At 42.0% G+C, this 15,479-nt stretch overlaps 1 protein-coding gene across 1 annotated transcript in view; it reads left to right on the top strand.

The window, feature by feature from the left end:
* Positions 1 to 1,345: 1,345 nt before the first annotated feature.
* DKK3 (dickkopf WNT signaling pathway inhibitor 3) overlaps positions 1,346 to 15,479 on the top strand; it is a gene marked incomplete at both ends in the record, with an annotated part of 28,434 nt that continues 14,300 nt past the window's right edge. The window contains 3 exons of the mRNA XM_080345527.1: positions 1,346 to 1,525; positions 3,468 to 3,605; positions 4,120 to 4,203. Coding sequence (XP_080201653.1) covers positions 1,346 to 1,525; positions 3,468 to 3,605; positions 4,120 to 4,203 — 402 coding nt within the window. The remainder of the gene's footprint in view (positions 1,526 to 3,467; positions 3,606 to 4,119; positions 4,204 to 15,479) is intronic.

The raw sequence follows: 15,479 nt of genomic DNA, 5'->3' as shown, positions 1-15,479 counted from the left end.
GTCCTTTTTTAAAACGTTTTCATTGTGGCTGATCTAACCTTCAGTTACTCCTCAAAGCCACTAAAACTAAAATTCTACATGTTATTTAAGTGTCACCTGTACATTGTCAGTATTATTAAGCTGATTTGAGGCAGTGGATGAACTGGAAATCTAACCATAAAGACAGAGGTGGAAAAGAGGAGTGGGTTGTCTAAACATTTCTCTACTGGTACAGGATTGTTTCATATATCAAAGGTCCTGCAATGTGATGTGACACATTTAAACTGTTAATTCATTCCCAATAATTCCTAATACTATTACTTAAATTGTGTAGTCCAAGAGGTTTACATTTAAAAAATCAAACTATTGTATGACTAAACTCAGATGTAGTGTGCCCACAATGAAACCTTCTGTTGCATTGAAGTATGACGTGCTGTGTCTGGGAGACTGAGGGAAGGGTTTCGCTCTGGGGACACAAGGGGCCTTCCCATCTCCACTGCTCTGGGGACACAAGGGGCCTTCTCCATCAGCCACTCTACTGCATTCTGTGAGCAGTCAGAGCTGATGGAAGCTACCCTAGGCTGCCACTAACACTGCATTTTATATTGGTGATTATTGTAACAATGCATTTGCAGGAAATTTTCAGGATTTAAATAGTTTCTGCAGAAATACTTTACTTACTATTACCTCTCACCCAGGATCCAAAATGAGATGGACAGGCCAGTTCTCACTTGGCACAACAATGTTGCCTCCAAGCAGTGAGTTGACTGCAGTAAAAACCATCCAGGAAATTCTTGGGGTGCAGCACAAAGAGGAAAAATAATGTGGAAATCGGGGAATATGCACACAGGTGCAAAATGATGATGTTGTCTGGTCTTTTTTTTAAAGGCAAGCGGGGTGCTGGCCAGCCAAGTGCAGGATGCACCACCTCCCACAGACCCAGCTGATCCTGGAAGCTGAAAACATCTTTTCAAAAGCTTCGCCGAAGACTGGAAAGCAAAATACATCATGGAGACGTCGGGCGGCTCCCACCACTCTCTTTTCATTAAACCTGTTCGAAAAATCAACAGAAGGAAGGTCTCGGGTCTGAACGGGAAACTCATCCTGCCCCTTTCCCTCAGCATCTCTCCTGCACCGCCCTCCCAAGTGTCATTCCCGCGCCCCCCGGATGAGTCTGTCTGCCCGGGGGCTGCGCCCCCTGTGCCCGTCTCCAGCGGGGGCTGCGGGGGCCGGGCCAGGCCCGTGTGGGCCGGCGCTGCGGGAGGCTGCGGGGCCGGGCCGGCGCTGCGGAGCCGCCCGCTCCCGCCCCACCTCCGCCCGCCAGCCCGCACCGTTGAGGGGCAGCGGCGGGAGCGGCGCCACCGGGATGCGGCGCGGAGCGGGGCCGGGGCCGCGATGGCTGCTGCTGGCGGCCCTGCTCGGGGGTCTGTGCTGCGCCGCGGCGGGCGGCGGGCGGCGGCGGGCGGCCAGCCTGGGAGAGATGCTGCGGGAGGTGGAGGCGCTTATGGAGGACACGCAGCACAAGCTGCGCAACGCGGTGCAGGAGGTGAGGGGGAGGTGCGGGGAAGAGGGTGCGGGGGAACCCCGAGAGGTGGGGGGTCCCTTCCTCCCTCACCCCCGGGTCGGGCCGCACCGCACCTGCGGCACCGGCGTTTCAGCCGCCTTCGGCAGCTCCCGTCAGCAGCCGCCTCCCCGCGACCCCCGGGGAGCCGGGCCGATGCTGCCACAAAGAAGCCGTGGCCGCTGCCCGAGGCGGCGACCTCCGCGTTCTGGGCTGGGGGAGCGCGGAAATCCCCGGTGCTGCCGCCCTTCTCGGGCGGGGAGGCGGGAGGTGCGGGTGCGGGGGAAGGTCTCTCCTCCGCTTCTGGCGCTGTTTTCTCCTCGCCGGTGGGTTTTCCCGCCACGCCTCGCACATCGGCCCCGCTGCTGCGCGGCCCCGGGCTCGCCGTGTGTGGGGGATCGCGCTGCAAAGGCACCTTCTTGCCGCGGTGCGGGCTCACAGGGGGCAAAAATGCGGGCAGATGGTCCGTCTGGATCCTGAAGTGAGAAAATAACAGTACGTGGCAAGGGGAGGAGTGCAGAGTGATTTTATTGTCTTTGTGCAGTGGGAACTAAGACACAAAAGGTTACCCCAAGCCAGGATTCAAAGGTGTAAGACAGTCCTGAAAACACGTGTGGAGAAGCAGCTTACTTTTGATGTAATTCCTTTATCTTGATCTCACATCCTTTGCCCAGAATTGAACAGGACCTGTTTCAAAGCATCTAGACCCTGAGCCATTGTCTTGTATCACAGTTAAAAGACCTGGTTCCTACATTGCCCTTACTTCTGTGCTTTTTACCCTTCATGCTGAGGATCTTTCTTCTAGGTTCTGTTTTCCTCCCGTTCAAAAATATATAGTCCCAAAAATCCCTTTTACTGGCAGCCCACTGGGGAAACAAACCTTTGTTTGCTATAATTAAATGATTTCTGAACTTTTGCTGCCATCTGGACAGTCGCTGAAGTCTGCCTCTGTTATCCGCTTCATTTAGACTGCATAGACACTGAAACAAACTGTTGTTTGGGGTGGGTTTTTTTTTAAGTATTCTTTATAATGCTCAAAGTAATCTTAGTTATAAATAAGGATGTAGTAAAATTTCTGCCTGTTTTACTCTAGCCAGCTCTGGATTGAGGAGTGGTCTATATACAGCAAGAAATGAGGATTGGCTGGACTGCATTGTAGCTGATAAATGCTTTACACTTATAAAGCTTTGCAGCTGTCATTTAAAATAAACAGACACACCAGAAAGACAAATTTTGTCTTGGGGAAACATTCTGTTGTTCAGCCTGGCTAAACTTGGGACCTCCCAGCTCTGTTACAGCAGTTGGAAATAACAAAGGGATGCAACATTCAGAGTGTGTGTTGTTTACAAGATCCGTGCCCCCTTTAGTTAAGCTCGCTCCGTTTTCTGATTCAGAGGGCGCCCCAGTTCTGTGCTGAGTCTTCGTCTGGCAAACAAAGACAGCGGGAACTGAAACAGAGAATGAAAGTCTGGATGCACGATGGTGATCAAGAAGACTCCTGCTGTTGACTGCAAGGGGCTACAGCTCTGTCCTGCCAGAATATTTTCTCTTCTTTGTCAGATGGGAAAGTCTGTCTTAAGTGTTCAGTGGTTTTCTGGGCAAATAGAAAGCTGAGATTGACAGGCATCAGCCTGTGCAGATACCAAATTGCCATGACTTCTCGCACAGCTTTTCCTCACAGGGACTGACTTTGGCTTAGGTAGTCCAGGGCTCAAAGGTTTAACTCTTCAGTGTTTCTCTAATCCATTAAAAGAGCTGCTGTGGTCGCTGGCTGAAACGGCTGAGTAAGCGTTCCCGTACAGGAGCATCTGTACTAACAGCTTCATCTAATTAAACAGGACATTGCTTGGGACTGCACAAGAAAGGTTGCTTGTTCTCTTTTCTGTAATTGTTGCTAATTTTCAGTTGGTTTATTTAAATTTGGCAGATGGAAGCTGAAGAGGAAGGGGCAAAAAAACTGTCGGAAGTAAACTTTGAAGACTTACCTCCCAACTACCATAATGAGTCCAACACGGAAACCAGGATTGGTAATAAAACTCTTCAGACGCATCAAGAAATTGATAAGGTATGAGAAAACATGTACAGCAAGCTTCTGGCTCTGACAAAACCTTTTCTGCAAAAACAAAACAAATTTCGTATGTTTTGGGGAGCAATAAGATAATTTGGAGCATAAACTTCCGTGATGATAATTACTTTGGGGTTTTATTGTATCTTATTTGCTTGTCTAATGACTGTGTAGGGTACATGTCATAAAAGGTTAAAGTGAAAGAACAATTTATTTTGAAAAAAGTGCCTGCTAAAAATAGAACACAGGTACATCTATTACATGGGTCATAAAGGAATGACCATTTCCCACTCATTTATCTTCATTACAGTGACATTTTAAATAGATAAAGAGGTAGGTATCATCTACTTTTTCCCCCCAGATTAGGATTTTATATGAGTGACAGCAAAATGGGAAAAAAAGAAGGGGGTGAGGGTGCATTAATTGTTGCAGAACTTTATTATTCCAGGACTGAGAGTAGCAAAAGACTAATAAAAAAAATGTAATATGATATTTTGTTCTTTTGCCGCATCAGGTTACAGATAACAAAACTGGATCAACAGTTTTTTCTGAGACAGTTATTACATCTATAAAAGATGGAGAAAACAGAAGAAATCATGTAAGTGAACACATTTTCCTCTTGAGAATTAAACAAATGCTTTGGTCTCATCATTCAGAAGAAAGTGTTATAGTTCACCTAGCAACATTTCTGAATGCTTTAAAACACAAAACCATTATGGGTAACCAGTCAAAAAATGTCTTTTTTTTTCTTTTTCTTTTTTTTTTAATTAGTTTAACTTGGGAATATTCTATTATGGATTGGGAGCAGAGTTTCAATGTTGGGGTTAACTGAGGTGCTTGATCTGAACATTCATTTTGTCTGTCAAATATAAATATTGTACTCAAATAGCAAAGAGAGGCCTTTCCAGTGAGTGTGAGTAAACCCTTAGTATAACAGTGCTTCATGTAGGTCCCCTTTGTGCTTTTGGGTTTCATTAAAAAATTGCTTTACAGACTTTCAACGCTAGAAAATAAACCCCGAATTCTCTATTGTGAAGACTCTGTGGAACAATATATGGCTTTTTTTGCTTTTCAGTCTAACGTAGTGATGGACAACTGGTTGCAAAATATCGCTTTGAGGAGGGGAAGAAGGGCCAGATAATAAATCCCTTTCCCCTCTGGAAATATGGTTGTCTAAGGATTCTTGAAGAAGTTTAAAAAGATCAAGAATATTCTTTACCTGAGTCTTGCAGACATGGGTACATTTGCTAAATATCACTAGTCCCATGAGAAATTCAGTGCATCTTTTCTGCTATCATCCTCTGACTAAGTTTTCCCTCTTTCAGCTCATATTTTTATACTGCTATTAAAGTTGAGAAGGGCAAGTAGGAAAATAAAGTTGCTTGTGTGCGCTATACTTTTTGACCATTTGGCAAAACTTACAGATTTGGTGGTAAGTCAAGGCATAAAATAATTTGCAACTACAGTTTGGTTTTAAAGAAAGTGTTAACATATTGTGCAATGCTTTTTAATAATGAAATAAGTGTAAAGATGGCAATTAAAATGTTTTGGTTTTTTTCCATGCAAATATGGTCCTGATCTTGAAAACCAAAGTACAAAGGCAAACCTTTCAATCTTCTTAGCATTGAGACACAACATAGGTGTAGTTTCATAATGTATTTGGCTTCCTTGTCATCTCTAGTCATTCTTCACAGCTGTAAAAAATATTTCCAAGTTAGCTTTCTCCAACAATCATACAAAGTTCCTTATAAGCTTTGTGTATCAAGTGACATTATCTGCATTTTCCATAAGGGAAGGTTGCCTCACCAAGCCAGTACTGCATCCAGAACCAATACTATTATTAGTGTTTAAGCTAAAGGATTTGAGGGCTGAATACAAATTTTGGTCAGGCTTCATGGTGGCAGTCTTTATTCAGTTATGAAGTAGGCATAATGAGAGTTGCTCATGTTAACTCCTAATCATTTAATTCCTGGGGTGCTTTATTCATCAACATCCTTACTGCAACAGCTGCTGAAACAAAACTGCATTTGTTAATGTTTATTTCCCCTCTCACACTCATTTTGAACTTTCAGCATGCCCGTGGTACAAATACCTTATTTAGAGGTTGCCAAGTTAGAGAAAAAGCTAAATGGGAAAAGCAACCAAAAGACGTATTTTGTTGTTATTTAAGGAGAGTGGGCAAACATGCATATATTAATTTGACTAAGAGATGCCTAACAGAAGTGAATCTGAAAAGACTTGAAAACTTTAGACATTAAGGAGGAATATGAATTATTTAGGGTACTACGAGGGTGAAGAACTATTGTAGGAGTAATGACGTGAGACTGAGAACTGAAAAAATTGGGTTACTGCAAGAAAAATGTGCTGCCAAGGGGAGGTCTACCAAGTGGGAGGAAAAAGTTGTGCAAATTAAAAAGCACTATTGATTAGATCTGTAAATTTAAGACAAAAATATTAGGAAAATATAGTAGCAAACTTTACACTTGGCTCTTTTTTATATACATAAATTTTCCTAGTTGAAGCGTTGTGTGACATTGCGGGATGTCCAGGGTGCTTTCCGGCCCACAGGCTTCCCACTGGACGGTGGAAGAGTCATTTCTGCTTATTTTAAACATTAGCAACAAAGTAATACATATATAAGGTATTGTATTCTCCAGGCAGATGTAAATGGAAAATTTGAAATCTGTTTGGAGATTATCTTGGTGGATCTCTAAGTAGAGCCAGCATATGCTGTTCTGTAATGCTCATCCTTAATACCCATGAGTGATTCATCCTGCTGTGTAGTACATTGCAACAAGAGGTTTGTATAATCGTAGCTGCACTTATTGTCAGTCATTTGGAAAGGACAATGCTGACATTTTGTTCTGGGTATGGGAGTCTGGCAGTGGAGGCTGTAGGGAGCCATTGCGAACAGGACCTCAGTTCTGATGCTGCTCCCATAGCCTTCAGATTGGTGCCTTTTCGGAACAGCTCTTCTGTTTTTACTGTTCATCTGCTAACTAAAAAATATAGGCACATACTATCACACTGTCTGTTTTTATAGGGAGACTGAATGCTGAAGAAGAGGTTTGGTTTATAGACTCACCTTATAAAAGTTAAGGATTCCCAGAGCTCCTGCTCTTTAGGTACAAAATTGGATGGTAAATATAGGAATTCATCAAACACCTCAGCAAACCACCTGCTCTGAAATGTGAACTCTGTGTCATTGGTTACTTCAGTAATCAGTAATAACTGGAACCCTACAACTGTCAGTTCACTTTTTGTCTGTGAGCTGAGTTAAAAGCCACTTGAGATCACTGAACGTTTTTCCAGTGATATTTTGGGGCTTTGAGACATGATGCCAAAGCCTCACAGGTAGGCAAAGATGTGTCTTGTGATGGGTCGTTGTTGCAATAATAAATCCACATACTGGCTCGCATGAAATTAAGCACTGCAGAAGCAGCTTCATGGAAAAGAGGTTGTATCTGCTTTTTAAACCACAGTGCCTGTGCCACCACTCTGTCCTCCTGCAAACAGGTACAAACGCACACTACATAGCGCATATAAATATATATGTGTATACACGTATATAGTGCAGATACACTATTACAGAAACATAAGGCATAATCTTCCCTTCCCACACACTTTTCCCTGTCAGGCAGTATTGCTTCTTGACTTTGCATCACAAAACTATTCCCTTTAGACTGCGTTCTTTGTTGCTGAATGGTTTACTTGTCAGTATTTTGATGGCCAGAAGACTATCAGTATTTTAAGTCTCCAGAAGAAGAATTGGGCTGCTTACCATTTGTGGCAACGCAATCCGGTTCCTCAGAGGTGCTGCATTATTGGGAGGTGCCGTTTACATTCCCAGACTAACATTCACTTTCTCAGATGTCAGTGAGGACTGACAGTCACCAGCATAGCTGTCAGGCTTTGATCCAACACTCCTGTCTCTTTAAAGAGACCAAACAGAGGTGAGAGGTAGCTGGATGTGTATGTTTTTATGTCTGTGCAGGCTTTTACATCCACTTGCTCCTGCGTTTAAGGTTCAAATATTCTATAATTTACTTCTCCAGGGAATATTAGTTAGATTGCAAATTAATAGAGTAACTCCAGTAGTAGTTTCAAGTATAGGACACAGATAAAGTAACAGCACTCGTTATTACCATGTGAAAATCAAAATGTTTTCTGGCTTGTTGACTAATTCTATTTCAATTGTGATGCATTGGCCTAACCAATGAAAAGCAGGCATGAAAATTAAAAGGGAGCAACATTGCTACTGGGAAGATTTGCTGCACAAAGATTAGTTGCATGTCTTCCCAGTTGTGTTCAGAGCAGTGTTTTATATGTGCTCTCTGTTCTAATTCAAGCTAGTGTACCTAGGAGTCTTTTTTTCTTCTGTGTATTAACTTGATAAATAGAAACAGCAACAGCTTCTTTTTAGCAGGTTTGGTGTGGGCTTTTTTTGTTTGGTTGATTGATTTGGTTTGTTTTTCCCCAATCTCTGCAGCCCTGGGCAGAGAGGACAGTATCGCTGTGCAACTGCTTTCACAGCTCACTTGGAAGGTTCTGGAGGTGACCATCAGTCAGGTCACTGGTGTATCTGTAGAGGTAGAGTCGATAACATGCCCATTATAATGGCCTTATTTAAAGCATTTTTCAGCCTTTATCTTCAGTCTCACTTTATCTTCAGTCTCACTTTTTTTTTCAGTCTCAACTTTTGTATGATTTCACTACTCATATTGTCAGCCACATATACTGGAGTTGCTCTCTTTGAGATTCGTACCGCTCCAGGGGAAGGAGTTCCTACCAGTACTGAAGAGAAAAGGAGCTTTGAAAACTGAGAAGCAAGTATTCATGGAATGGCCATTGCAATTTTTCCATCAGCAGCACTGCAGGAGAGCAGCTGATAGCAGAAATTTGAACATCCAGCATCTTGATGTTGGCTTCTGCTCCCTTTGGCATGCTGGTGTCTCAGGGAAGATGCTTGTTTTGGACATCCCGGTCCTACATTTGGGTCCAATTTCTGTCTCATTTTTCACAGAACTTTTAGTCCCTGGTGACTTGCACTCAACAACCTTAAACTATCAATAGACACACTAAGTGCATTCTTGGGTTGAAATCCTGGTCTCTGTCTAGCCAAAAATCCCGTAATATCTAAAGTCAGTAGTTTTTGTATACTTAATAATTTAATTTATTAGCAATCTGCTCATAGTCTGCACTTATTCCACTGGGAGAGATACGAAGTAGCCATGCAAACTGAACCAGGGTTTTGACCTTCTTGAGCCCAGTTAGCGACAGCATTAGGGACAGTGATCCTGAGCGGCCTGAATATCTGTGTCTTGTTTCGAAACAAGCAAATCCATTCTTTGACTTGTTGTAGAGAGCCAGGGCTCTTCAGCCAGGATTCAGACATTCTGAACATTTTACTGAAACCCTCTTTTTTTCCTGTTCTTTTTCATTTCAGTCTTGACCGTGTAGAATATGAAACTGAGGGGAAGATGCAGATAGCTCATGAGGACAAGTACCTTGTGTTTGTAGAAGATTATGTGGAGAAGGGTGCAAAGCGAATGAGGATGTAGCCAAAGATGAGAAAAAACTTGCAATTAGTGTTTTGAATTGCTCTCTAATCTGGAATACCTTTTGGTTATGAATCTCGTTGTAGAGCAAGGCACATATCCTTCTTGAATGAAAGGTACGATGGACTGTGTGCATTCCCAAATGCTTCTTAGTGATGCAAAAGCGGTTAAGAGGTTTAATTCAGCTCATGGATGATAGGATGGCCTTATTGCAGTCACAGTATATCTTTAAGACCGAAGTTTTTACTGGTCATCTGATGTGCATTGGACTATAGCCAAAAAAAGTCTGAATGTTAGCCTTAGTGACTGCAAAGGCCTGACATACGGAGTTTGAAAACTGTGTTGTCTCTGATCCTGCATGAAGAAAGTTCTCCAAGGAAGAAGGTGGGAAATGTCTTTAATTGCCAGCTGAGGTGTGTGTCGTACAGCTCTGTCCACATCTTTACTGAACTTAGTCCATTCTGAGTTGGTTTGTTTTCAAAGAGAGGATGGGATGTAGAAGTTAAGGATACACACAGACAATCAGGAATAGGTAGTGTGTACAAACATAAGATGGTTCTGTAATACCATGGCCATGATGTGGAGAAAAGTGAGACTGCAGTTTCCATGGACTCGGATGTCGTGCTCGGTGACCCTGCACAAACAAGCAGGTGTAAACAGCTGTTAGACCTTATCAGGATGAAGAGAAGCAACGCGCCTTTTGCTGAGGGATGAGACAAACCAGGCAGGTGTTCCGGCTGAAAACACAACAATCAAAGGTCAGGGAACACAGATCATGATCACATTTTTTTTTGGTCTTAAATAGTGGCTTGGATTTGTAGGCAAAGAACCGATGCAACAGCAAAGGGGTTGCTCCTGATTAAAGGTATCAAATCCTACCCTTATTTGTATTAGTGGGAGTCTGAAGTAATTCGGATTACTTCAGTAAATTTGCTTTGCTAGTGACAAAAAAGATTTAAAAGAGCGACTAGGATTTCTTTCACATTTCCTTTTGATCTAGCTTGGTCTAAGTTTATTTTTTCTGTCAGGTGAGGCAAACAAAACTGTGTAGTACTAATTCATATTCTGAAAGTAAGTCGTCTTTAGTAATTCAAGTCTATACCTATGTTTGGAATAGTTTTAAAATTTGCTGGATCCTCATGTGCTATAATGTGGAATTTCTGTTCCATTTAAACTCCAGAGAACACGAGTATTTTTATGCAAAATCAAGTTGGCTGAAGAACTGCCTTACTGATTTTGTGTATCTGGACTGTCCATTTGAGTAGCTGGATATGGAAAGGAGGAAGATTTTCTTGGAATAAATATCTCCTCACCAAAAATGTGGTATTACTGTACCACAGTAACAGTGCCTAGGATTGATTCAATGTTCTAGGTGACAGTAAAAACACAACAGCAACCTGTACATTTATCTGCAGAAGGCTACAGAACAGACGTTCTTTCAGAGAGTCTCTGCCCACCCACTGCTTCATCAGCGTCCATCCGAGAGCCACGCACCACTTCTGAAGCTAACAGCGCTCTTGTTAGTTGTGGAAATAAATTCTGGCTTGTTGGATACTTTTCATCTGTGGGGAGGTACACATCATGTTCAGTTACTGGCTTCTGCCTTGTTTGCACGTTGGTTGGTACAACTCTTCTGCAAACAAACCATGGTGAGGGTGTAGTGTAGCTCAAAGGGCAGTTGTTTACCTTTTCCATGGTTTTAGTTCAGTCTTCTCACACATAACAAGCTGGGTTTAGGGAACCGAGGCATCCAAATGTCCTTTACACATCATGTCCAACTTGTAGGGAGACATAAAAACAAATCGCTATGAATACTTTTACTTTCTGCCTCTACTGAATCTACCTATTTATCCTAAGAGAAATTGAACTTTTTTTAATCTTCTCTGTAAGGTAAAAGATACAATGAGGAGAGTGGGCTGGTGTCAATCCTGTGATCTGCGGACGTCTGTTAAAAGATGGTCGTATGGACTGTCTTTAGACAGCACTGGAAGTTCATCAGCAATGTTTCTTTCCTCTGGTCAGACCCATGTAGCAAAATTAATCATGAGGAAAAGCTTTAAAGCTTTAAAGCAAAAGACAAAAAGTTTTCCACTGGTTTTGATTGCATACTTTCATCCATTGGCTCCAGCAGATGCTTATTTGAGATTTTAGCTGAAACCATGTTATCTAATTAAGCAGTAAGCTTTAGCTGGTAGGGTGACAACAGTAGCAAAGGCTTTTGGAAATACACGCTATGGATGTAACGCATAAATGGGTTTTTATTTTTCATTTGTATCTGTTGTAACCTTAGAATGATTGAGATACAAAGGATACAGACAAATGGACTAAATCTGCAACTGGTTTACATCTGCATCGTTATCTGCATGGTGGCAGAATGGTACCGAATCACCACGGCTGGGAGGTCGGCCCAACACATAGTTCCATATACAATGAGCCTGGGTATTCTCTAACCTTTTCTAGGACTGTAGGAGAGGCAGAATAATCAAAATCAGTAGAATGACACTGGTTTTGCACCAGTGAGTAGGAGGAGACAGAATTAATATGCTCTGTGATCTCTTGGCCTCTGTGCAGTGGTTTATGGTCTGGAGGATGTGCGAGGTGCTGCTAGTCCAGCTGGATGGTGTTTTGTACTATTAAAATTGAAGGAAATTGAAGGAAAGTGGTGAATTGAAGCCTGTTTCTGTTCAGTTCAGTTTCTTCAAAGGTTTAGCAATGTGAGAAAAGAAGCACTGTCGAATAGTGGCTTCAAATGTATTCCCTGAGAAACGCGTTTCTTTGTCAGCCGAGTAAGTCTCACTTTATCCTTCCACCCATCTGATTCGAAAGCAGCATTTTGGCGTCTTTTGCAGAGTGAATGTCTGACTCACTGTGGTAGTCAGCCCTGAGGAAAACCACATCAGCTGTCAAATCACGGCTGTTCACTGCAGCTTGGAGAGACAACCCCCTTCCAACTCTTCTGTCTGTCCCAGTTCTTCCCTTAATAACCAATCCACTTCTCCCCTCCAATTAGTAATATGTTGTTATAGAGTATAATTGGTAAAAATATGTACAGGGTGGGGTGGGAGTTTCAGATTCGTTTACTTGTTATTCTGTCTGGAAATGACTAAGAGACTGTTTTGTGAATTTATATCACGCGAGGAATCCCTCGGACTGGTTCCCTCAGAAAGTCCACTCATCCCAGGGGGAGGAAGAAGCATCTGGCGGCATGTGGAGAGGCTCATGTCACGGTGTCAGGCAAAGGGGAACCTCACTGGTCTTTCCGTGTCCAAGATATTTCACAGACATCGGCGAGGGAAAGTTTTGGTCCCCTAGTAGGTGTTTATCTTGGACTTCACGCATCGCAAAAATCTGTAATACATTCACATTCTTATGTCCTTTTTGGAAAGACATAAACAGCATGCTGAAGAGCCTTTTTCATTTCTTCTTCTTTGGAATTTGTTTAGGAAATAAAATTAATATTCATTAGTAGTCATCATCTCATGCTGCTGATATCCTCTAGATATTCTAGGACCGAATAAATGTAGGAGTAGCTACATTTATACAGTCCTAAAATTACATTTGGCCCTTTGAAGGCAACCGTGAGGCTGATGTGGGCCCCAGTGAAAATGAGTTTGATACCCGTGCTCTAGATGTATGATTTCAGACAGAGAATTAAATTAAGAAAAAGCAAAAGGCTCTGTTGTAATCCCAACAAACGTCCCAAAGATGAGGTCTGGAAGAAGGCTCAAAAAGCCAATATCTACAACCCAGATGCCTCCTCCATCCTTAGACATTCATCTCATCTGTTCTCTAAATTCTGGAGACAACTTATTCCACTGCTTTTCTGTGCTCACTCTATTGCTGTAATTTGAACCCCTTCTTCTTCCATCTACAGCTCATGGAAAAGAAATTATTCCCTTTCCTCTACGGTAAGAGCAGTCTGCCACACTGTCAACTCTGCTATGGGCAAAATCCACTGTAGATGAATACTTACCCGGGTATTTATCTTCTGGTATTGTTATCTTTGGCTGACACCTTCATCAGTAAGTCCGTCTCTTAAAAACATAAGATACCAAAAAGTATATAATGTAAGAAAAAGGCACATAAGATTCAAGGTTTGAAGTTAAGTTCTGTGATGGATTTGGCACAGGTTGGCATCTTACTCTGAGTTCTACTCTTAAATTTAGTGCTTAAGAAAAGGAAGCAGCTATTAAGTACAGAGATCTTGTTTTGAACTGTTTTTGCACAGCTGTTTCACATCCTTGCTGTGTACAGCTACTCTGGGTTGGTTTGCTTTTATAAATGTTCAAAATTTACATAGTTTGGTGGTGAATCATGGAAACTTTGTAGCTGCCAGTTGTAGAAAGAAGAGACTCCCGCATTAAAGTTCACCCCCTCTGGGCACACCACTACATGAAAGCAGGATCTTTATGTGATTGCTGACTGCTTACAAATAATGGCACTTCAGAGCTTTGTAGCACAGTTTTACAGTGTTCTTGTTGCTGTATCTCAAGACATTTAGAATAAAAACCAAGATCTTGTAGACCACGAGGTTTTCGACACATCTTCTGGTTATCAAAGGTCAAAGCATTGTTCTCTGATTAATAGACAAGTAGATGCATTTCTCTATTAAGACAGTTAATTGCAAAACCATTAGGAAAACCTTGTTTATAAATGTGCATCAGTATTTTGACTTCATTTGATAATCTCATACTGTGTGAAAAAGCTTTTCTTAACAGGGACCAGTTAAACATGAAGCACATGGCTGTTGGTTTTGAGTTTCAGATTGTCTAATTTCAGAATATTCCTTCGCTGTCTAATTATGGATATAGAAGATTATAGAGTATTTTAAAAAAATCGACCAAGTATATAGCGTGACACCAAGTTTCCTGAAGGCCACAGGGAAGATTTTGTTGTCAGAATTTCTACTATCCTGCTCTGCCTACAGAACACCTGGCAAACAGGAGAAGAGAGGAGAAATTTCAGGTTAGAACCTGTCCTGCCTGCTCTAGGGCAGATGTCTGGGACGAGACAAGACTTCTGCTATTGCAGACAGTCACTGCAATATATACCCTATATATATATATATATGGTTGTATATATATGTCGACACAGACGTTTGCTTCTAGGAGCTCTTAGTTTCCAGACTAAGTTAATTAGCTGTCAGATTATAGTTTTGGGGGTTTTTTCTACCCAATTTGATCAGTTCTTCTAGTGTGCTTCCACTGCAAAATAGGCTGAAGTAAGTACTTTGTGTTTCCTGCTCAGAAGCATTTGCAGAGGCTGTAGCCTGGCCAGGATCAGATCAGTACATTGCTTACTGAGAAAAAGGGGCTGAGGAAAGAAAACAAAGTGGCTGCTTCTGCAGAGTGACCTGCCATGAAATGATTACATGGCATACAGAGATTTTGACCGTATGTGAACAGAGCATGATCTGATAGAGCATCTAGGCATCATTTGTCTCACTGTCTTGAGGTATTTTTCATTGGGTGACTTCAACCTGCCTCAATTAATTCCCTGGGTGCTTTGACAGCATGTTAAGGCCAACTTTGCCATTGTTGCTTTTGGTACCTAAAGCCAAGCTCAAGTGCCTTTGGGTTATCTGCAGTTATGTCATGTGGATGTATTTTTTCATGCATTCATGTTGCATCATGTGGAGAGCTAGAAATGAAGTTTTTCTAGTTTAAATGTTTCTGTTTTCTTGGCAGGGGAAAGGGAAAAAGGTGAGATTAGCTCCATGGAGAAGTTTAAGGCAAAACTGCAGAAGTCACTTGTATTTTCCTATTTATTAGTTTTGAGCTCTGAAGGCCCATTCCAGTTGAACAGCCCCAGAAATAGCTGACTATTCCCACATAGCACGGGGATGTGACTAATACCATAGTTTGTGGCTCACATGTCTGCCCTTTTTAGTATGTCTTTTTTTAACAGTAGTCCTTATTTTTACGAGTGCTATGTACTTGGCAGAACAGCAGTAAGAGGTTTGCTCTGCTGGAAAGTATTACAGAGGTTTCGAGGTATTTCAAGGCAAGTTAATTTGTATCTCATTAAAGACAAATGCATGATGTGCTCTGTCTAGACAACTAAGAGATTAGGAACTGGAATGCTACTGCAATTCAAACTATGGTAGTAGTTTCCATAAAACAATATTCCATTCTATGTAATTCTGCCATTTTTCTAATACAGATAGTATATGTAGGATAGAAAACAGGTTTTATGCTTTTTTTCCTTACTACTCAGCAGTTCTTGCCATCTGCTGCAGTAATAGAGACCAGCCCTACGTGAAACGACTTGTAGAAATTAAAACAAAACCTAGAGGGGGATATGTAAGCACAGAAGT

This window comes from Nesoenas mayeri (assembly GCF_963082525.1).
Source record: "Nesoenas mayeri genome assembly, chromosome: 5".
Lineage (NCBI taxonomy): Eukaryota > Metazoa > Chordata > Aves > Columbiformes > Columbidae > Nesoenas > Nesoenas mayeri.
The sequence above is the reverse complement of the archived record's forward strand: the minus strand, read 5'-3'. Positions and strand labels throughout refer to the sequence as shown.